This window comes from Patagioenas fasciata, chromosome 20, assembly GCF_037038585.1.
Source record: "Patagioenas fasciata isolate bPatFas1 chromosome 20, bPatFas1.hap1, whole genome shotgun sequence".
NCBI lineage: Eukaryota > Metazoa > Chordata > Aves > Columbiformes > Columbidae > Patagioenas > Patagioenas fasciata.
Window position 1 is genome coordinate 8,032,621 of NC_092539.1, and position 22,347 is coordinate 8,054,967.

The window sequence follows — 22,347 nt, forward strand, 5'->3', positions numbered from 1 at the left end:
GAGGGACAAGATGCAGCTGCCTGGCCGGGAAGAGAGGAAATCGAGTATTTGAGAAATAACCAGCGACATCGTTTTAAAGTGGCGCAGCTTCACGTACCCGGGTGTGGACATCTTCCTCATCTCCGCGGCGAAGGATTTACTCCCAGGAAAAGCCCCTAAATAAACCCTCGAGGAGGCAGGAGCCGGTCTGACCGGAGGAAGGTGGGAGTCCTGCGTTATCCGGTCCCTCTGCAACCAGGGAGATCAAAACCCCGGGACGGGGCGGGAGAGAGGAAACTTGGTGTCTCCAGGAGAAACGGGCAGGGCGGGCAGTCTGGGGCCATCGGGGTTTTATTTAAAACGAGATTGACGGCGAGAAGAATCCGCCTTGAGCCCGGTCCCTTCCCAGTTGCACCAGTAGGTACCGCCGCTGGGAGAGTGGGCAGAGCCGGGCTATGCCCGGTCCCCGCCGCTCCGGCAGCGCTGGGGAGGCGGTTGCCCGGTGGCCCCGCGTCCGCTTGCGCTAAAGGACCTCTATGCTCGTTCACAACCGATTTCGAGGGCATTCAACGAAATTCGCAGCTCTGAAGCTCACCTCGGGCGCAGAGTAGCCGCCTCTGCGCTGGGCTTTGGGGCAGGTTTCGATGCTTTTCCTTTTCTTTCTTATTTTTTATTATTATTATCATTATTATAATTTTCAACGCCCGGCAAAACTTTCCCTGCTCGGGAGGGACTGGTAGATCGGCTAATTGCTTGCGTAGGCGAGCAGAAAGCAGCAACCCCTCGACATCCACCCACCCCGCACCTCCCTCCCGCTAATCACCCCATTACGAGCCCCATCAGCGGGATAATGACAGCAAAAGAGGGCGGAAACCGCCCGGAAAGCGTGAGGATCCGTGCGGCAATTAATTCCCGTTAATCAAGCTGCAAGGTGTCGCCGCCGGGGAGTGACATCCCCCAAGACGCCTCGCGGCCAATGGGCGCGTTCACACGGTGGGGGGGAGGGTGCAGGCGTCCCCGAGCCGGAGTGGCACAAGTTCATTTTTTCCCCCATTTCCCCCCCGGTTCCCCCTCCCCCGCGGAGGACGCAGCGCTCCCGCCGCTGTCCGAGGTGCTGAAGGCGCCACTGACTCCGGAGTGACTCCGGTTCCTCCCCCCGTCGCTGTCCGAGGTGCTGTCGGGGAAGGGGGGGGCACGGCGGCGGCCCTACGGCTGGCCACCCCCTCCGCCCTCCCCTCGCCCTTCCCCATTGATTTCTGGATCATTAAGTGGTTAAGGCGCTGCGAAGCTTCACTATCGATCGCTGCCTCCCCACCTCCGGCTGGGAGCCCCCGGGCTGCCCCCCAGCCCCGCGTCGCCGCGGCTTCGGGCAAGGGTGGGGTGGCCGGGTAAGGAGTCGGGGCCCCTGGTGGAGTTGGGGTCCGTTCCCCCCCGCAATCCACCCCCTTCGCGGCCAAAGTTTGACTCTGCCTCCCTCTCCCCCCCTCTTCTGTCTGTCTGTCTGTGAGTGCAGCTGGGGGCGATGCTGAAGACGGAGCAGCCCTGGATCTAATGTGCGGCGCCTCGGAGAGCCTTGCAGCAATTTTTGCCTGGATCCCAGACTGAACTTTGCTCTCTTTTTTTTTTTTTTTAATATTATCTTTTATTTTTTTTTCCTGTTATTGTTAATTATCATTATCAACCCGCTTCCGCCGCGCCCTCCCCGCCAATGCCCGTGTGAGCGCCGGCACCTCGCGGGGGCCATGGAGGGCTCCACCGGCTTTGGGATCGACTCCATCCTCTCCCACCGAGCCGGCAGCCCGGCCGTGCCCAAGGGGGACCCGCTGGTGGGCGACGGCCGATCCCCGCTGGAGCTGAGCCCCCGCTCGGAGGGCAGCAGCGGGTGCCCCTCGCCCCGCTCGCCGGGCCGCGAGTGCCTGGAAGCGGCGGTGCCGCGGCCGGGCCTGGATGCGCATCTCCAGCCGGGACAGGTCTCGGCTCCCTCCCAGTCCCGCACCGTCACCTCGTCCTTCCTCATCAGAGACATCCTGGCTGACTGCAAACCCCTGGCTGCCTGCGCTCCTTACTCCAGCACCAATGGACCTCACGGCGGGCAGGAGCCGGCGGGCAGGATCCCCACCAAACCTGGAGAGGACTTTAGGGAGAAAATGGAAAAAAACACCAGCAGCTCCTCCTCGGACTCGGAATACAAAGGTAAGAGCCGCTCACCCCGTTGGTCTTTGCAGGGCGACCTGGACCCAAAGCCTCCGGCGGCCCCGAATCCTCCCGGTGCGCCCGGAGCTCGCTGCGGAGACGGCTCCGGCGTGTCCCGGTGATGGGGGGCGGGAGGGTGTCGCGGCACCGATCCCCCCGAAATGACCGCGGGGTCAGCATCAACTTGAGAAAACTTAGGGGTTCGGGGCTCGGTGGGGCTCGGACCGGTGGAAGGTCTTGGGGCGATTGGTGCTTCGCCAAACGCGCCCGGAGGATTCGCTGGGCTGTTTTCCTCAGTGAAGATCCGGCCATTTCGTTCCTGCCTGCGGGGAATGGAGAGAGGAGAACCAGGGAGGGATTTCTGCCTGCGGGGAAAAAAAAAAAGGCAAACAATAATAAAATAATCACGAATTTGCCGGGTAATTCCCCTGCTCCGGTGAGAAACGATCAAGAGAGTTGGCGGGGTTTCATTCGATTTTTATTATTTCAATTACTATTTTAGAGACGGTTTAAAAATGATCACGGCAGACAGGGAGTCCCGGGTCTCATCCGCGGCACCGGCGGGAGCGGGTGGGATGCGGGTGCTGCTCACCCCGGGCCAGGGGGCTCCGGCCTCCCTGGTCCCTTTCAGCCCCTTCCCGGCCTCCCCTGCGACAACCGGGGCGGGGGGAGGACAGGGAGCAGCACAGGAGGGGTTGGGTCGGTCCCCACCATCGGAGCAATTTATCCCGGGTTCCATCGCCCCTGCAAAAACTTTCACCCGGGAAAACTGTTTGCCGGGTGTTGGCGAGGGCAAGGCGAGGGTACCCAGTTGAGGAGAGAAAGGGGATGCTATGGCTCCTGGCGGGACTGCTGGATTTTGAGAGTGGCTGGCAGGAAAAGAGGGGACCGGTCGAGCCCCGTCCCGGCTGCAAATACTCCTTCGGTCCATTCCGAGCCGCCATCCTGAAACCCGGTTCATGGAAGGAAAAGTATTCACCCAAACGAACGAGAGGCTCTGGGCATCGCGGGGGAATTTCGCTCTGAACGAAGGACGGAGCCTCGGGTCGGTGCCGGGGCTGGAAGTGACCCGGAGAAAGGCCGGGATCAGCCCCGCCGTTTTGCAGGGCCGGGATCGAAAACAGCTGCGATTCCCAGCTTGGCGTTTTGTTTTCGCCTCCTACATCCTCCCGCCCCCCGAATTCCTTCAGCTTTTCTCCCCTTCCCCCAAATCGCGAAACAAGCGAGGGAGGAGAAGAAACGCGGGTTCTCCGCATTCCCCTAAGCGGCCGAGCCCGGGCTGGGGGAGCCGATTTTGGGTGGGGGCCGTTACCCCACCGCGCTCGGCTCCTCTCCTGTCCCTGCGATGCGGCAACCACGGCAAAAATGCCGCTTAAATTTGGGGGGAAACATCCCTTAAATCGGGGGAAACCACCACTTAAATCGTGAGGAAAACAGCGCTTAAATGGGGGTGCGGACAGCTTAAATGAGGGGGAAAACATCACTTCAATGGGGTTGAGAACACACTTTAAATGGGTAAAGAACGACAGTTTAAACGAGGGGAAAAACACCACTTCGATGAGGTAGCGGGTGAAAGTCCCTGCTGCGAACACGATCCTTTTTTGGCTACCTTGGAAATGGTCTTTCCTTTGGCAAAACGCGCCTGGTTTATCCCGCAAAGGGGCTGCGGTGCCGGGCCTAACCCGCAGCGGCAGGATCTGGCCCATGCCGAAAAAAAAATAATCTCTATATATTTATATATTATATATAGATATATATAAATACATATGTAATTTTTTACAAAACTACTAATAGCATGGCGAGAGAGCCGGAGCCGGCCGGGGAAGCCGCCGCTAACAAACAGGAACTTTTTAGGAGCCGAGGACCAGTCCGGGGGGCCGGGGCGGGATTTGCCTTTCCCGGGGTGCGGGAGGACAGACCCCGCTTTCCTCCGCGGAAAAACTCGGCACAAACTTTCGGGCCTTTCCCCAGAGGGAACAGGACCGGGACCCCCCGACCTTCCCGGTCCGGATTAGGCCCCTTCCCGGGCGGTGCCGGGGCTGCCGCTTTCCCCGGGAACCGGAGCCCGGTCTCCGTGCTCGGGGCTCGTCCCCGGCTCGGGCTCTGTCTGCTCGGCCAGAGCCGGGATTTCTGGTTGAAGGGTTTCGCTCCCCGGTGGCTCAATTAACCGGATTATTGTCTTGCTACAGAGAGAAATCAGCTCTCGTTCGGCTACAGCCCTGCTAACACCCACCACCAGCAAATTCAACATCAAGCCCCATTAAAAAAAGAAATCAAAAACCAAAAGAAAACCCAAGCGTCGCCGATTCGTATAAACTGACTCTTTTTGCTACATAATCTCCTTCCGGAGGGTGGGAAGGCGACCACAAACACAGATTTTTTTTCCCCACTATATTTTTTCCTGCTCGGATATTTCCCCGTTACCTAATAATATTTAGCGGAGTAAATTGCCGCGTCACTCCGCCGGTGCGGATGGACCGGCCGCGCTAACGAACCGCCTGACTGGCGTTTTGTAAAGATAAATAACAGCATGGAGACGGGTGTGTTGAGCCCCTTCCCCAGTATTTCGTTGTGTGCCTTGGAGAGGGGAGGGTAGTTCCGTGTCCCGGCAGCATCCCCGGGAGGATGGAGGCCTCTCCGCGGAGGAGAAGACGCAGCACCCCCCCGGCGATTTTCCTCTCCAAAAATGTGGGCTCGCAGTTTTCATTTTGGGTTGGTTTTCGTTTGGGTTTAAAAATTTAAAAAAGAGAGAGGAAGGGGAAAGGGAGAAAAAAAAATCCAAGCATCGAGAAAACTGTTTGGTTTTGGGCAATAACCCCAAGGCACGATCCTGCCCCGTGAGAAATGGGGGATACGGGAGATGCGGGGGGTTCTGGGCAGGAGCGCAGGGGGCCGGGGCTCCCCGCAACACAGCCCAGAGCTCTGGCCCCACTCCCAGGCGCTTGGGAAGGGGAAAGGCCGGACCAGGCTCGGGGACCCCCGTGAGTCCCCTGTGTGCAGCCGGGGTTAAAATTCACGGCTTTACAGAGTAAATATGCCCTAAGCCCGACTCAGTGTCTGAGCCCATCTCCTCCGGTTTATGGCTGCCAGGGGGTTACCCCCCATTTTTGAGGGTATTTCGCTTCTTGCCCTGACCTGGCCTCTCTTCCTCCTTCTCGGCCCAGTGAAAGAAGAAGGGGACAGGGAGATCTCCAGCTCCCGGGACAGCCCCCCGGTGAGGCTGAAAAAGCCGCGCAAAGCCCGCACCGCCTTCACCGACCATCAGCTGGCCCAGCTGGAGCGCAGCTTCGAGAGGCAAAAATACCTGAGTGTGCAGGACAGGATGGAGCTGGCGGCCTCGCTCAACCTCACCGACACGCAGGTGAAAACCTGGTACCAGAACAGAAGGTAAAAATGAACCCTTCTCTCCTGCTTACAGCGCCGGGGTCCCATGGTGCCTCTCTCCCCGGCCCCACATCCCCAAACCGGGTAGGGGTTTTGCACCTCACAGCCACCCCGTCCCTTTTGGCACCAGGGAAGTTGTGATGTCCCATACACACCCTGGGTCTCCTTGTGTCCCGGGTGCCTTTTATTCCAATGTAAAGGTGAGAAAAGTGATGCCGGAGCCGGGCAGATTTGGGGCGGGGGAGGCAATATGTGCCCCCAGCCCCATCACTGCGAGGAGGTAGGACCGGGTTTCTAGCTAAATACAACAGCATAACACATCGGCACATAAATAATAGATACCAATTACTGCTTTGGGCATCAATAATTAACACCCCTTACAGTAATTACACAATTATTATTATGATGAATAATTTACTGGTGGAAATAGGTTTAGCGCTTCAGCGACAAATCTGTAAAAGGGCTGGAAATGTGTGATGGCTTCAGTGGATTTTTCGGGCCGTCTCTATCGGTGCTTCCCCAGCCCCGACCATTGCCACCGTCACCAAACGAGGGACACTCGGCTGCAGCACCCACCCCGTCACCTCGCTGCCCCCCAGGTTTTAACCCTCCTCCCCCCACTTTAATTTCCATCGCCATCTGCAAAGACCCGCGACTTATCAACTCGTCGGGAGTTTTGGGGAGTTTAGAGGAGGTGGGGGCTGTGCGCTGACATCCCGCCCGGCCCCCAAATCCCTCCTGCAAGAGCACACCGGAGTCGGGGCTCCCAGCCCCTTCCCCAGCCGCCCTCCCCGGCCCCCTGGCGGCCCCGAAGGGGGCAAGATGCCGGGTCCGGGGCTTCTCCGTGACACACACATATATAGACACATATCTATACCTGTATGCATACATACATACATACATATATATATATAAAATAGATACATATATATAAATATATATATATGCGGCAAACGAATGCCCCGGGACCCGATCCCACTCGTGTGCCCCCGCGGGGCTCCCGCAGCCGCCCCAGAGGCCCGGCCCGGGTTGCAGTCCCAGAGCCGCGGGTGGCGGTCCCGGAGCCCCGGGTGGCGGAGCGGGACCGCGGCGGCCTCGGGCCGAAGCATCGCGGTGGCAGCAGCATCGCTGCTCAGCGACGGGGCTGCCGGGTAAAGGATCGCCCATGTCACACACGAGATGTCATACGCAGTTCACCATTTGCCGCCTGGAACTTACACCCCAGGAAGGGAATGAAATGTTGGTCGTGATTTATATCGCAGGGATTTTCACTCCACCATAGGACCCCGGCCGGGCTGTGGCTCCGGTGCTGCCGCGGGGGAGACATCGGGGAGATGGGACTCCTCGTCCCGTTAATAGGCTCTACATCTCTCCGCACCCATCCCATCCCATCCCATCCCATCCCAGCCATACAACAGAGGGCACTAGTCCTGGGAGCCAGCGGCGGGGAGGAGGGATGTTCGGGAGGAAAGGGGATACACGAAGGGTAAAAAGAGCCCGGGAGCGGCTTCTGGAGCATCCTTCTTGACCCCCTCTCTCGACTTGTCCCCTCCAGGACCAAGTGGAAAAGGCAGACGGCGGTGGGCCTGGAGCTGCTGGCTGAGGCCGGCAACTACTCAGCCCTCCAGAGGATGTTCCCCTCGCCCTACTTCTACCCTCAGAGTTTGGTCTCCAACCTGGACCCCGGCGCCGCTCTCTACTTGTACCGCGGACCCAGCGCGCCGCCCCCCGCTCTCCAGAGACCCTTGGTGCCCCGCATCCTCATCCACGGACTGCAGGGCGGCAGCGAGCCCCCGCCGCCCCTGCCCCCGCTGCCCGGCGTCCTGCCCCGGGCCGCGCAGCCCCGGTGAGCCCCGGTGAGCCCGGGCAGCCCCACCGGCACCCCCCGTCCCGGGCTGGGGGGTCGGAGGGGACCACCCCAACTCCGGAGCCGCGAGCAAGCGAGAGACTCCCGTTCATCCCCAAATATATATACATATATGAGAACTTCCCCCCTCGTTTTTTAAAATATATATATATAAAGAATGCAAGAAGTGAGGGTTTGGCAGGACGGAGAACCGGCAGAGATGCCCCCTACCCCGGCCGCGGGGCACTCGCCGCCTTACCCCCTTGTGCCCCCGAAGGGCAACGGTGCCGCTGCGGTTCTCCCCGACCTGGGACGGCGCCGGGAGCACGGGCAGGGCCGGCTGCACCGGGCGGGTTTTGCCTCTCCGCCCGTTCCCAAGGAACTGCCGCGGGGGCCGAGCCACCCCTGCTACGGACGGCTCCGGGGAGCCCCTTCTCCGGCACCCCGACCCCAGGGCACCGGCCCCGCCGCCGAGAAGAGTCATGGGGGGGGCTCGGGCCGTCGACCCCCGCCCGCCACAGCGAGACTTTGGGAGGTCCGTAACTAAAAACAAACCAAACCAAACCACAAAAAGCGGCGAAATGTAAATACGGTGCGCAAAATGTATATGAATTATTTATTTGTGAACCCTGAGGGCGTATTTGTGTAAGTGATTCTTGTCAGTCTGTATCCCGGGGCCGGCCCGGCCAGGGAGAGCGGAGGGGGGGCTCGGGGCACCGCTCCCGCTCCCCCCTTTTTTAAATGTGGAAATAAAACTTCTTTACAAACAAACGGGTTTCGCCTCCGCCGGCCCTTTCTTCCCCTCCTGCTTGTTTGCTCTGGCGGATCCGCCGCCGCCGGGGGAGAGCGACGAGCAAAGAGGAGTTTTCCCACCTCCCATCGCAGGGAACCCCCTCCCTCTCTCCGGGGCTCTGCTCGCCCACCAGGCCCGGTCACAGTGCCGGCATGCGGGACCGGTCCCTCCGCCGTGGGCCTGGGGGCGGTGGGCAAAGGGGGACACCGGGACGATGTTACCCGGCGCGGCGATAACTGCGGCGCTGGTGAATTATTAACGCTAATCTTAAGTGTATAATTGCCTAAGTGCTTTAAATGATCGCTTTGGAAAATGGATTGTTTCCACCTTTTAAAAGTGTCGCTCATCTGGCTGCGGCCAGCGAGCCCGGCAGCTGGTCCCCGGGACAGCCGGGCAGCGGCTCCGCCGGCTCGGGGAGCCGACAGATGGGCTGCGGGCTCAGCTCGCCCGGTCCTCCGCGCTCCCCCCGGTCCGGCTGTCTGCCGAGCCCCCCCCGCACCGCACCCACCGGCCCCAAAGATCCCCGGCTCCGGTCCCAGCCCATTGCCCCCGTCCCGACCGGCCCCGGGTGCTTTGCCCCGGCACCCCCGAGCCCCGCCGGGAGGGTTATTGTCGGCTCGGCCAAATGCACAGCCACGCCTGGAGGAGAGAGCCCCCGGCCTTTGTGGACCGGGCTGTTCCTTTGCATGTGAATGGGGGAGTTTGGTAAATCCCCGGGCCTCGGCTGGGGCGAAGAGGAGGAGGAGGAGGAGGAAGGGGGGTCGCTCCCAGCTCGGGGTTAATGAAGTGGGAAAGGAGTCTTTCAGAGGGGCCTGCAAACAACCCCCCTCCCTGGGCAACAAACCCCCGTCCCAAATCCTACATGGATTGACTTAAACCCAGGGGATAAGTGCTTTAAATTAATCTCATTGAATAAGAATGAGGCCAAACAAAACTCTTTAAAATCATATTAAAAATCTATCAAAGGACAACTTGCAGTGGGTGTGCTTTTCATTTTCTGAGCGCAAAGGCAAGGAGCATACAGCAACCTTCCTCCCATTTACACAGCAGGAATGTGAATCAAAGACATTCTCTAATATTTAATTGTCCTTGTAGCCATAGCAGAATCTTCCTCTTACATTAATGAAGTACAAGGCTTCGTTACACGTTTGTAATTGCAATATTTAAATTTGCCATTTCACATCTGGAAGAAGCTGGAAACTCCTCTGTAAAAGCGGGTCTGAGCGAGCACCATAACACAGTGATGGGTCCAGTTTGTGTTACAAGGATGATAAAAGACAGCGGGACAGAGGCCCAAGGAAACCTCCACTTCGAGAAGGGGGAATGGCCATGCCAGGTCTGGCTGCGAAGGAAAGAGAACAGGTCCTCCAGGGAGACCTCAAGCTTCAAAATAAATCAGTTTAGGGAAGACACCACGCACTGCTGTCTCTCGTCAGAGAGCACCGTGCGGGCCACATGAACAACATCTTGTGTGGGAGGATCTCAGCAGCATCAGAAGCTGCTGAAGGACCAGCCGCAGCTCCAGCCCGTGTGTCCACCAGCAGAACCCACCGGTGCTGGTCCTGCACCTCCAGCAGCCCCAGACCAGCCGTCCCACTGCAGAAACCTTTAGAACATCGCACCAGTTCTGCTCCACCAGTTTCTTCCAGGGCACAGAGACTCTAACAGACAGGCTGGTTTCTGTCAGATCCAAGATACAACCCAGTTGGTGCAGTGGGTTTGCCAGGACCAAACATGGCCCTGGCTCTCAAAGCCCTTCTGGGCTTTTACCCAGCTTGAGGGCCACCTACCCCCCCTCCCAGCACAGCTTTAACCAGGACCACCACCCTGGGAACAGACAAAGAACAAAAGCTGCTCCTCTGAACATGCCAACACACAGAATCCAACGAAATCAGCAGAATGGTTTCTAGCTGAGATATTTTATGGTTTCATCTGAACACCAGAATCATGCCAGAATGGAAAGCCTGAACAATTGGTGCTTTTCCTGTCCTCTCCCCAGACTTACAGAGAAAATAAATCACTATAAACAGGGAAGTTCTGTTGCTTTCTATCCTGCAGATGCTTCTCAGTGGTGTGTACCAGCACTGAGTCGTGTTTGACCAAGACACTGAACCCAGGTGTTCAACTGTGACCCTTGCACCAAGATGACATCCTTGCTTTTTCCCATCCCAAAGTCTTGAAGTTTAAACTCAGGATGTTCCAGCTGCAGAGTGGAGGGTGTGGGCTCCTCTTGCTGGCAAAGGACACAGAGTCAGATGAGAAAAAAGGCACAAGAGCATCTCCTGGGAGAGACAGCACTTGAGGCTGAGACAGGGAGCAGAGGAGCAGCAGGGAAGGCAAATCAAACTGAGTCCAACCTCACTCACACGCAGCTTTATACAGAAGTTCCACAGTGCCATTACGTCCATAGCAAACACAGAAATTTCAAGCTGCAGGGCAGCAAGGCCCCTGACATTCACCACAATTCAGACAATAAAGCAAACCTGACCGAAGCCAATGCCGGTGCAGTCAAATGAAGCTGCAGTTTCACCAAATGCTGCCAAGAGCCGATCTCCCCACCCCAAGGAGCGGCACAGGCAGCTCCCCCCAGCCATAACCCCCAAACACACACCACGTACCTCAGAGCAGAAGGGGACACATTCATGAGCAGTTCCAAGCCCAAACCTATCAAGTCCTCCTTGAACTGAGTGATGCAGGAGGTTAACACCAGCTCAGGGCCCACCTAGAGCTCCCAGAGCACAAATAAGGGCAGAAACTGGTTCCTGCTGACCCAGCTACAATTCAACCACATTTCACACACTGGCCTTCAAGTTCATTAGAAGTAAACTCACCTTAGCTTCAGGTATGTGGCAATTAACACTTCCTTGTTTAACTATCTCCTCCTCTCGCTTTCCCTAATCACACAAGTAATCCACAGCTACTTGCTAAAAGATGGTATATTTTTAAATAACATTATCCATCATAACCATTTGTAACCCTACATGCCCAGTTAATTCAGATGGCAATGAGATCTCTCTCACCAAGGTGCTGTTGGCTTTTTTTCCTATTATTATGAATTTGCCAATAGCCCCTATTAATTCATACATGACAGTCAGCCAGGAGAAGGTCATATATTTTCCCCTCATGAGCAAGATCAGTTCTTCCCAAATTTACACTCCACATCACTCTCTCTGAGTCATTTTCATCCTCAGGGGTTTCTTTTCAGTTTAAGTTGACATTTGCCTTAAACCCAATTGCTCTTTCAAACAGTACTCATAACAAAACCAGGCAGGCTTTGTTGTTATTTTATCTTTATCTGATAAACATTAGGAACTTCATTCTGTCTGCAAAAACATGCTTAATTTTTTACTGGAGCCTTTTGAACATCTTTAGCATTCAAAAAAGTATTGCAGTAAAATCAGCACATTTGGTACTTGCCTGGGAGGAAATAATAATTTTGTGTCTCAGAAGTTACATTCACTTCAGAAATTAAATACTTTCGAGCTGATTGCTCCCCTCCTACAGCCCTTAGTATGACTCACTACAGCCCAAAGCAGGTGCCCTCAATTCCATATTCACAAAGTGAGTATCGTTTTCATTTGGTTATACTTTGCATCCCTGGATTTGAACACTTTCTGGCCCTACGTGGAACGATGTGCGTGGGTCGGGGTCGACTGCTCTTCCTCAGCTGGGCACACCTGGGGCCACACTGCATCCCCATTCTGCGATGATCAACAAGAAAAAAGGCAAATGGGAAAAGCAAGAAGTGAAATTAGCTCAGGACGTACTCTGAAAAGGCCCAGCCAAGCAGGGAGGGCCCCAAAAGCCGGGGTTACTACGGCAAGTGTCAGCAAGAGTCTGCAAAGGCTTCAATGTTGGGAGAGGTGAGACATTTCATACCCACTCTACGTTAGATAATTAAGTATGACAATACGCTGCAGGCAAGGAGAAGTTTGGAGATTGCTGGATTCCACGCTGGCTCCTTCCCACTGTGACAACGTTTGTTCCCGAACTCAGGAGTTTCAACAGGGAGTTTCGTGCCCGTGAGCTCTGCCCCAAAGGGACCATGTGTCATTACACGGCACAGCTCTCCACAACCCTACCGTATGCACGGGGATCGGGGAGACTCCTTACAGGTGGCAACATCTGCCTAACAATCGGTGTCCAGAGGCAGCGCTTGCACAAAGGACAGGAGAGGAGGTGACAGCAACGTGGGTGTGTCACCCAAAACAGGAGCAGAAGTGTCCCCCTGTATAATGACAGGGGGAAGGGTGGCTGCCCCACTCCTCTAGAATGTGCTCCTAGAACCAAGCCCTTCTCTGCCCCGACTATTCATCTGGTTAAAAACAAGCAAGCAAACCGATTGTGGAGTGGTCCTGCAGGCCTTTTAAACAGAAACACATCTCCTGTGTTTATGTTATACACAGACATCAAGTTTTTCTGAAAAACATATTTAACCTTTTTAATTTTTCTTGCAAAAAGCACCTTAGAAACACGGTGTATCTTCAAGAAGCCACATTCCTTGCAGCAGTGCAACAGGACACGCCTGGATTCGATTCCATTTGGACCTATGGAATGAGGGGGAGGAGGCCAAGATCCTCAGGATCCCTCCCATATTCACCTGATAAATTGCAACACTCCTCAGTCGATTTGGCAGGTCACCCCGGCCCCCGGCTGAGGTGCTCGAGCAGGTTTTGCAGCCAATGACTGGAAGGACCCGGCTTATGTTGGAATCTGCTGGTTGCCAGGTTTCCTCTGTTTTCTCTTCCTCTTGACCTTGGATACACCAGTGTCCATCCCACTGGAATATTCAGATCGCAGGATCTCAGCAAGGCGGTGTTTTCTGTGGGTCTTCTTGAGAAGGTCAGACCTGGGCAGAGGGAAGAGAAGAGGAATTCAGAATTAGATTTCCTTCTCTCTGAAACGCTGCTAGGTGGGTTACTTATTTTACAGCTGTGGAAAGTGACATTTGCGCATTAGCAGAAGAACAGCTCCCTTTTCTTGAGGCTTGATTTGAAATTCTGTCTCATGCAAAATTAGATATTGTTGTGACAGGTTTTCACAAAGGTGGCAAAATATCATGGCGTTTTTAAAAGCAAGCCTTTGTTCTGTACAAATGCTCTTGCAGGGGTGGCGGGGAGAAGGAGGGAAGGTTGTGCGCTGAAGGTTGATGAATTAGGTGACACAGCAGTTTGAAAATTATTATAATAATAAAAAGACCTATCAGCCTTAAGACATCGAACAATGGAAATGTTTTATAAACAGAGCTTGAATCCAGAGCTTGAAAACACAAAACCCAAACAAACAAGCAAGAAAACCCCAATGTCAGGAGTCTAAACCCAACAGACTGTTTTTCTTGCAGTGTCCTGCAGACACCGCATGCACCTTCCAGGCCCTCTCTCCAGAGACCGGCTTTTGCAGAGGTAGCCTCATTCTGCCCGGCCACGAAACTCCACCATGGATCTCCCTGCAGCCCTGAACTGCCAGCTATAAATATAAAAACCCACTCAGCATCTTTTCACTGCAAGTTCTGCCACTGTCCTGCGCTGTGACCTTGGGCAAATGTCATCCTCACTGCTGCTGTCACCCTCCCTTGTTTAAACTGCGATCTCTTTGGTGCAAGACACATCATTCCCTACCATGTTCTCCTGGTCCTGGGCACAATAGGGTACTGGTGTCTGCTCCATAATAAAGACCAGTCAAACAAGGTGTGCTCAAACAGCCCAGCTCTACTCCAAAAACTTCATAGTGCAGCTGTACCCTCTGCTCAGCCCCCTCCATCACTTGATAAAAGTTTCTATTTGACACTTTCGTTGTGTCTCCAAGCATTTACTACAGTAATTCGAGGGTTACCAAGCAACAGATCAGTTTACTTAACAACAGGGAACTATCTACCGCAAAAGGACAAGTAATCCACCAGTAGCTGTCGGGCTGAGTTTCAGCTCAGCAGGGAGGTTGTCCAAGTCTTTATTATCAATCAGGTGAAATCATTGCCCAATTAGTAAATCAATACCCCCTGCTGTGGGGATCGGCTGTACATAGGGAAGCAAGGATGCAGCGGAAAGGGACATTTTCCCTTTAACTAGGGCCACACAAAAAACAAATCAATGGGGCTGTGCTGTGTAACCTGTGCTGATGGCTGAGAGAAGAAAAGCTGCTGTCAAGGCCCCGTTTAACCACGAGATGGAAGAGCCACAGGCAAGAGGAAAAGCGCACCAGGTCAGGAGCCCTGTCCGGATCCTCATTCCTGTTGTAAACCTGTAAATTCCCCTCTCTGCTCAAGTGGTGAGAGTCTCTGGGGCTCTGCCAGCGCCGTCCAGATAACATCGGTGAGGAAAGGTGCCCCGTGGTTATGAGACAAACCAGGAGAACAGAGAGACACCTTGATACTCAATCTGAGCAACCTTGGGCAGGGTATTTAATCTCTTCGGCCTCTGTGTTAATTCTCGCACACCATAACCCAGGACAACTGCATTTTCCCTGTTTGGAGGGCTCGTGTGATGTTAATTTAAGGGAACTGTGTGGTGATACTGGATACTACGGCAAAACACTTCACAGAAAAGCCATAAACATAAGATGCATTTCCAACACAGGCAGAACCTGTGCTCCCATCACTAGAAAAACACATGGATTGTCAGCATCTTTCTCTGTGATCTCAAGTCTAGATATTGTGCTACATTGAGCCCTAATGAGAACACATCAAGTTGATAACAGGCAACAATCCCCAGCCCCTGAAATCCCTCCCTCCAAACACAACCATGAGTACTTAGGTGGGAACTACAAACCAGTGCAGCTAAGGGGAACTTGCAGGGGAAAAAGGATTCACTAAGGACTGACCCATCCCAACGCACTACAGTGCCAAGGTTTGAGCAGGGCTTAAAGGAAAAAGAAATGTTCAACCGGATGAGAAAACAGCCACGTTTATTGGCTGGGGGAAAATGAGACAGGAATAGAGAAGTCATAACTCTGAAAATGAAACAGCTGCAACACGTAAGTTAGGAAGAACCTGTCCCAGAACAAACACTATTTGACTTCTCTGGGTTCCTGTGCAGCTGGGTGCTGTCACGTTTGGCTGCCAGGCAGAAGCACCACTGAACTACAGCTCTCTTACACTTGATACGGGGTGTCAGGGCTTCCATAAAAGACAGATGGGGATTGGGAAGTAGCCAGAGTGGAACAGTGGTACCTACACATGGCTTCTTGGACATCATTTGATGTCTCGAAGATGTCTCTGCTAGTCTTTTTACCTAAATCATGAGTGAGCTCATTCTTAGAAATATCTCCTCCAACTTGGCTGGCATTGCTGGCTGTTCCTTTGTCTTGAGCTGCGTGAAATGCTGGTGCAATGCAGTGCAGCAAGTGCAGTGACCTCTACCCAAATCACAGCATCTGCAGCAGTCAAAGGCTCCCAAATTGCTCCAGCTGAGGACGAAGGAGCACAAAGTTCTGATGCACAACCCCAGAACTCATGGGGTGTTTTTGGAGGAGACAGGAGTAGGCTGTTTCATTTATCAGAAAACATTTCAACATGGACCGCGCTATCAATCTGCCTGACAGCATCTCCAACAGCTCTTTGAAGTGGTGCCAGCGGCAGAGCTGGGTTACCTCTGGGCCAAGGCTGCTGCAACACCTGCTTTTTCTACTTACAGTGTTGGATGAACCATCTGCAGCCAATGCAACCCTGTTTGGGTTGGTTTGAGTGTTGTTTTATACAGAGATGGGGCAAGAAATTCATCAGCAATCCTACACTACTCTCGACAAGCCAACAGATGGCCAAGGTACTCTGTTATCAGCTGATGTGGACACCAGCTTGAGAAGATCAAGGAAAATTATTACCTCGTTTGAGCACCAAGTGCTGTTCCAATACAGTCAGAGCAGAGCAGTCTTCACGCCAAGACACACTAAAGAGCAAAGCCCACCTTACACCTGCTGAAGTCAACTGTATTTCAGCTACACAGGAAGAGACAAAACCCACAGCATCATTTTCACCACCATCCCTTGGCCTCCACCCTATGGAGAAAGGATGAAAGCACCACTGGGAGGCTGGGAACCTCCCCCCAGCATTCCTGCTTCTGTCAGGCTCTTAAAGGGTGGAATATACTTCAATTAGAGAGAGCTGATCATTTTTTTGGTGTGCACCAAACAGCACAGAGGTTTTCCAGCTCCATGAGTAGCCCTGTGCTCAGTCACAGCTGGAGCAAAGGTTCTGTGCTGTGCTGGAACAGGACAGCGACGAAGGGCATTGAAGTGCATGAATCCCTGCTCTCACCTGAGCTCCAGTCTGGCTTTCTAGAGCAGATCGCCCAAAACAAGCGAAATTCCTAGTGGGCAGAATTCCAAACTTGCATTTTGACTAATTAAGTGATATTAGGAAAGCTGTAAATGGCACGCAAAAAACTGGCAGCGAAACTGCTTCTAATGATTAGACAATTGCTGTGCAGGGAGATCCAGCTGCAGCCTCGATTCACAAGCGCTGTCAATAGGAGCATTAGTCTTTCTAAAACTGTCAATGCCAAGCCATTCAAACGTGGACCCAAGGATCTAAGGTAGAAGGTAAAAAGCTTCTTGTGTTCACCCAAAGGAGACTGCTGCCCCGTACAAATGAGGACACACGAGGTGTATTTCCCAGCAGGAGTCTAATTCTATCTGACCCCTAAATGCTGAAGAATGCATTAGCACAGTAATCTCGTAGCCAAAACCTTAAGGGCATGATGATATCCATATTCAGAGCAGTGGCAGTGTAATAACGATGTAAATCAATGCCTTCAAACAGAAGCACCCTGGACACCTTTTATTGATCCTATTTTAGTTAAGGGTTGGACTTGAACTCTGAAGCATGAGAGGATTTTAACCTTAATTTTTATACTCACTTCCTGCACATGCTGTAGCAACTATGAATATACTTGATACTGATACATAAATTCAATCTTTCTGAGCATTTCTGGCATCAGAGATATCCTGTAGCAATGAGTTCCACAGACTCGAATTTAAAGATTTCTCTTTCTTCAATAATGGCTTGAATTCACAAACAAGGCAAATCAGGTTGCAACTCCTCATTATGGTGAAACCCTTTGGGGACATACACCAGTCTTCCAGAACTCAAAAGGAGAAAACAGACCTTCAATTGCCAGAGAATGCCATAAAACCCACTGATCCAAAATGCAAAAGAACTGAGCAGCACAGGGATGCTCGGTGGAATGGCAACAGGCCTTTGGCATCTACATTGTGAAAGAGTCAGAAGACTCGTCTTTCTGGCACGTCAGCTACTTCCCGTACACGCTGCTGCTCTGCAGTGAAGGAAAGACAGTTAATCCCTCAATGGAAGTGGGATCAGCTTCCTTGCATCTCCCCTTCAGCAAAAGCACGAGCCCAGGCACTTACTAAGCTGATGTATTGTAACTTAATATACAGTATCTGGTTCATGTGCTCGTCTCTTACCTAAGTACAGCATTTCAACTTTCCAAAAAATCATGAGCAATTATTTTTCCATCTTCAGAGCAGGTTTTTCAAGAACCACTACGGTTAAGGGGACAGTTGGTTTGCACAAAGAGGTTTAAAAAATACATGCAAGTTTTCTATGTGCATTCAGGAGAAGGCTGTTTCCACATTTCAGCATGGACCCACCCCACACCTGGCTGCTCTGTCTTGGGTCTCACCTTCCCCAAGCAGGGCTCTCCGAGGAGGCACTGAGCACAAAAGGAAACTTCAACAGGAATGAGAAGTCTTTGTCCTCTTAAGGAAACATTTAATGATGATTTAATAATGATTTAATGTCTTTACCCCACTCTCAACCTGGACCGCTGCTGCTTTATTCTCTGGGCAGGTGCTGAGAGATGAGGCTTTAGTGAGCAGACTGATTAAAAACAAGTATCAGATGTTTGGAGACGAGGAGTAACACGACGACCAACACTCATGGCATCATGTGAGAATTATAATTTAAAAGATTGCTCTGTGACTATACTGTTATAATTTCAAGCCCTGCACTTCACAATTAAAACCCATTCGTCTTCTAAACGGCAGGCTAAATTCTGCTTTTTGCTTTGTCAGTGTGAAATCAAAAGCAATTTTCTGTAAGTTAACGGCATTATCTTGATTTTATGCTAGTGTAGACCAAATTTGAATCTATATTCACTTTCTGTAAACTATCCTATAAATACTAATACATTGTGTCTCTCTTTATTTTTTAAGCTCACACAGAGAAAGTTGATTAGAAACAAGTTTCATAGCCAAGAACAATCGTTGCACGTCACAACTTTGGCTATTTCTGCAGGGTCTTAACTTTCCAGATGCTCCCGGATTTGAAATCTGGAGCTCGAGCCGTGACGAACTTGTGCAACGTCTGCCCACTTTCCCTGAGCTGCAATTATATGATCCACGTGCAAATGAGCTTTCGAATCACTCTCAGACCATTTGTTCCAACACCTCCACATCCCCCAACCCCACGCGTCCTGTGCATAAACTACCTACTGTATCTTGAGCTTGTCTGTACTATAATGGGATGAAGACTTGGGGAGGAGGAACTCCATCTAAAAGAGGTTCATAACAAGGGAAAAAGTAGCTCTAACAGAGTAGCAACATCACAGGAACAGAGAAAGGCATTGTTGCAGGCCAAGTAATCCTGTGACACGCTACTGTCACTCATAGCTCGACACCCTGCTGGGCCAGCAAGACATCAAAGCCCACCCCATACCATCTTACATGCTCTTTATCGGCTAATCAGGCTATTCTTCCTGAAATAAAGCTCCGTTAAATCCCCTGCTCACAGGGGCATTCCCATCCTGTTGCCCATCTGCTGGCGAGGGTCAGCTGAAGCAGGAGGCAGATCGGTGGCCCATCCGTCCCTGGTGGCTTCTCAAGGCAGGACAATGCGCTCTCCAACTTTTTGTTTTAAAATCCCTTTCCCTTGCAGTTTTTTTTTCCCCCAAGATATGTACATGTGCAAGAGATGTCACCAGCCCAGGAACAATTATGTGATTAGTGCTTTAATTGCATGGCTAACGGAGTTTGCAGTAGCAATTACGCAGGAAGAGTCGCAACCGATACTGATAAAAGAAGAAAGATTTTCCTCCTTTGAATAATTTGAATAACTCAAATGTTCAACCAAGCTGGTTTAATAAATCTAATTTTTAGGTTCTCCAAAGCCATTAGAAAAAGGGGAATGAAACAATAGCTCAGAAAGCAATGTGACCTAAGCCACGGCTCAATGTGATTTAGTCTCTCAGGAACAATCACACACAACCTGCCCACAGCACGAGCCTTGGACTAGATGGTCTCCAAAGGTCCCTTCCAGCCCAAACCTTCTGTGATTCCTGGAGCAAGCACAAACACCTTGAGGAGTAAAGCACACCACAGCTTGTCACATATGGGATTCTTTGGTGCAGGTGTATCAAGGTAGCCTACCTTTTTGGTCTTGCTTTGGTTTTCTTCTTGGAGCCTGCAGTGGGAAGAGCAGTCAGGTTCTGGGGAGCGTCCCTCAGGCCAAAGCTCTTGGCAACATGACCCAGGTGGAGAGATTTGATGTGGAAGATGTGCTTGAGGTTCCTGGGATAGGTGGTGTAGGCACAAAGGAAAGACTGCAGTGCTGAGGGGGAAAGGAAAAAACAATGAATTCTGTTTGCTAATGCATTTTTTTATATATAAGTGTATATATATACATATATAAAGATTCAGCTGTTCCAGCTGAAAGGACGTTGGTCTTGTCCTTTGGGACACCTTCTGGTCAGCAGCTGGTAGAAAAGGTTGGTATGTTAAAATCTGTGAAGGTTATTCAGTACCAGTACAATCCCAAAAGCAGAAGGCAGGAGGTGGAGAAGCATCAGGAACTGAAACAAAGGTTTGCCTCTTGCAAGGATGCCCCTTCTGCCAGAAAGGGTGATGTCTGGAGCACAGCTCACAAGAAGAGTCATTGACATCAAATGGTAGGGGAGAGGGAACTGAGATACAGGGATGAAGACACGGAAAGAGAAGCATGGAGATGGCACAGGAAGACTCCTCTGATATTACGGTCCCAGTAGCCCATGCATTTTTCACCAGTTACTAGCTAGTCCCTTATAAATATCTGAGAGCCAGATGGATTTCCTGACTCATCATCTCACTGAGAACAGAGCTCACCTTCTCAACAGGGAAAAATAATAGAATTGCGTGCAAATTTCCCTTCACATCTTTATATTCCTGTAATGCCCTTCCCTCAGGGCTCATTGCTCTAAAGACAATCATCCACTAATATGAACGCTACCACTGCTCCTCCACCCACCCGGAGCATTAACTCCACCCAGGCTGTCCTATCTGCTATGGGGAACAGAGGGACTTTTTGTAAAGAAACTCTACAGCTCAGAAAATGCCTCTCTTCAATCCTCCGCTCACCAAACCTCCTGTGCTCCCCCAGCCCTGACTCCAGCCACCACCTGCATCTTCCTCTCCCCCAGCCCCTGACAGCAGCGAGCTCCAAACTCTCACCTCTCCTGCCCTTGCCTGTTGAGCCACCGGACCAGCAAGTTTGCCCACAGCTTATGTCTAATCTCTTGGCAGCAGCCGGAGATTGGAGTTTATGAACAGTAATAAAAATGTCATTTTAGCAGATCAGCTCCTGGAAGGACCCAGGGAATCCATCAAAGCTCTGTTTACTGAGCAAAGTGAACTCCTTTTCCCAATCGATGAGAAGAAAAGATTGAGGGTTTTTTGCATCTTCTTACCAATTTCACAGCGCTACTCTTTCACAGGCATCTGAACATCAAGAGACCTGTGTTCTCCCAAAAAGAGAATGCTAAATTCCAAATACCCCATCTCAGTGTCTCACCTGAAGGCCACCCCCCTGAGGGCTTACAAACCACCTCAAATGCTCTCAACCCCTCTACTCTGCTGCTTTTTTTCCAACAAGTTATTGTCAAATTCACCTGCCATAAGGAGGTGTAACTCCTCAAAAGGAAGAATACGAACTTGCTCCCACTCCAAATCTGGTCCCATTGGAGCAAACACAGTTGCATTTTTTGCTGCATTTGAAATGGTTGATACTAAAGATCCTGTTCTGATGAAGGCTTGAGCTCTCAGACCACAGTTCCTTAGCCAGGAAAGGCTGCTGGTACTAACTCCCCGGATCAGAGTCAGACAAAGTGTCAAAAGCCGCCCTCTTCCCAAAGCCCCGACAGAAAACTGCGGGACTTGGGCTTGAGTCAGAGCGTGAAAAACCAGGGAGAGCTGCAAAACATGGGCCCAAAGCTGAACTGACAGCCCAGCCGGACCAGCAGGTTGAGACCTCAGCTCGTGCAGCTCTCACCTCTGAGGAGCTCAGAGCTGGTAACGCTCATTACAGCACCCAGGAGATTGAAATGAAGACCTTTGTGGATGCGATTCTATTTTAAATCTGTACTACCAGGTCTTTAGACTCTCAGTGTTGCCAGAGTCATATTTTCCGGTTTTTATGTGCAATTATAGTGGCCTGATATTAAAAGCTTCCTTTTTTTTTTTTAATTATTTTATAATTTTGTGATCAAAGAGACAGAGCTTACAAAAAAACAACTCAAAAAGACTGGTAACAGCACTGGTCAGGCCACAATTCACACAAAAGGTACCTCATCTTAATGCCACAGGAGCAAACTACCCGAGCTGTTGTGGTTCTTGTCACACCAACACGAATCTAAGGCAACGCAGATTGGCCTGGGGTGGGATTCAGGCTTGCACTCATGTGAGAGAGTGGATTTAGACTGGTCCTTTGCACTTGCGCAGCCCCACTTTTCCATAGGAAATGTAAGTGTGGAAAGTCAAACGAAAAAAAGAGAGCTACATATGATGGAGGTTAGATAGGCAGTTTTGTTGTTTTTTAAACAGGGGACAAGAGGGTAATGAGATATGAAAGCGAGACAGGTGACATAACCTGTTCACCGCGCTCTCAGCTGGCAGCCAGTGCCCAACGCCGGCCCCCGAGCGCACGGCTGGATAAACCGGTTTCGGCGTTTCGCCAATGTACCGAGCGGGTGGGAACGGGAGGGAAAAGGCACTAAAACTGCCACAGATTCGCGCATCGTGCCACAGCAGAGGGCTCCTGGAACTCTGCTGTCCATAGGCGGGTGTTGAGGATACAAAGGATGGGGCAAAACGCTCAACTATTTGCTATAAAATAGGGAAACACACAGGAGAAAAGCAGGGTTTGCATCCTTACTCTTTCTATAACCCCAAT

At 51.9% G+C, this 22,347-nt stretch overlaps 2 protein-coding genes across 4 annotated transcripts in view; one reads left to right on the forward strand and one right to left on the reverse strand.

Annotated features, from left to right (window-relative positions):
* Window positions 1-1,100: 1,100 nt before the first annotated feature.
* Window positions 1,101-8,142, forward strand: BARHL1 (BarH like homeobox 1). 2 transcript variants are annotated; one of them, XM_071817412.1, is made up of 4 exons: window positions 1,101-1,367; window positions 1,493-2,172; window positions 5,337-5,559; window positions 7,112-8,142. In XM_071817412.1, the coding sequence occupies exons 2-4, from the start codon at window positions 1,722-1,724 to the stop codon at window positions 7,404-7,406; spliced, it is 969 nt and encodes a 322-aa protein (XP_071673513.1). In that variant the 5' UTR covers window positions 1,101-1,367; window positions 1,493-1,721; the 3' UTR covers window positions 7,407-8,142. The 2 variants fall into 2 exon arrangements, with proteins under 2 accessions (XP_071673513.1, XP_065709887.1); XM_065853815.2 differs by having other exon boundaries at window positions 1,101-2,172.
* Window positions 8,143-12,609: 4,467 nt separating this feature from the next.
* The window catches only part of DDX31 (DEAD-box helicase 31), a 43,240-nt gene continuing 33,502 nt past the window's right edge, over window positions 12,610-22,347 (reverse strand). For both annotated transcript variants that reach the window (XM_065853570.2, XM_065853569.2), the window contains exons 19-20: window positions 19,575-19,755; window positions 12,610-13,044 (exon numbers count right to left, since the gene is read on the reverse strand). In XM_065853570.2, coding sequence (XP_065709642.1) covers window positions 12,897-13,044; window positions 19,575-19,755 — 329 coding nt within the window. In that variant the 3' untranslated portion in view covers window positions 12,610-12,896. The remainder of the gene's footprint in view (window positions 13,045-19,574; window positions 19,756-22,347) is intronic.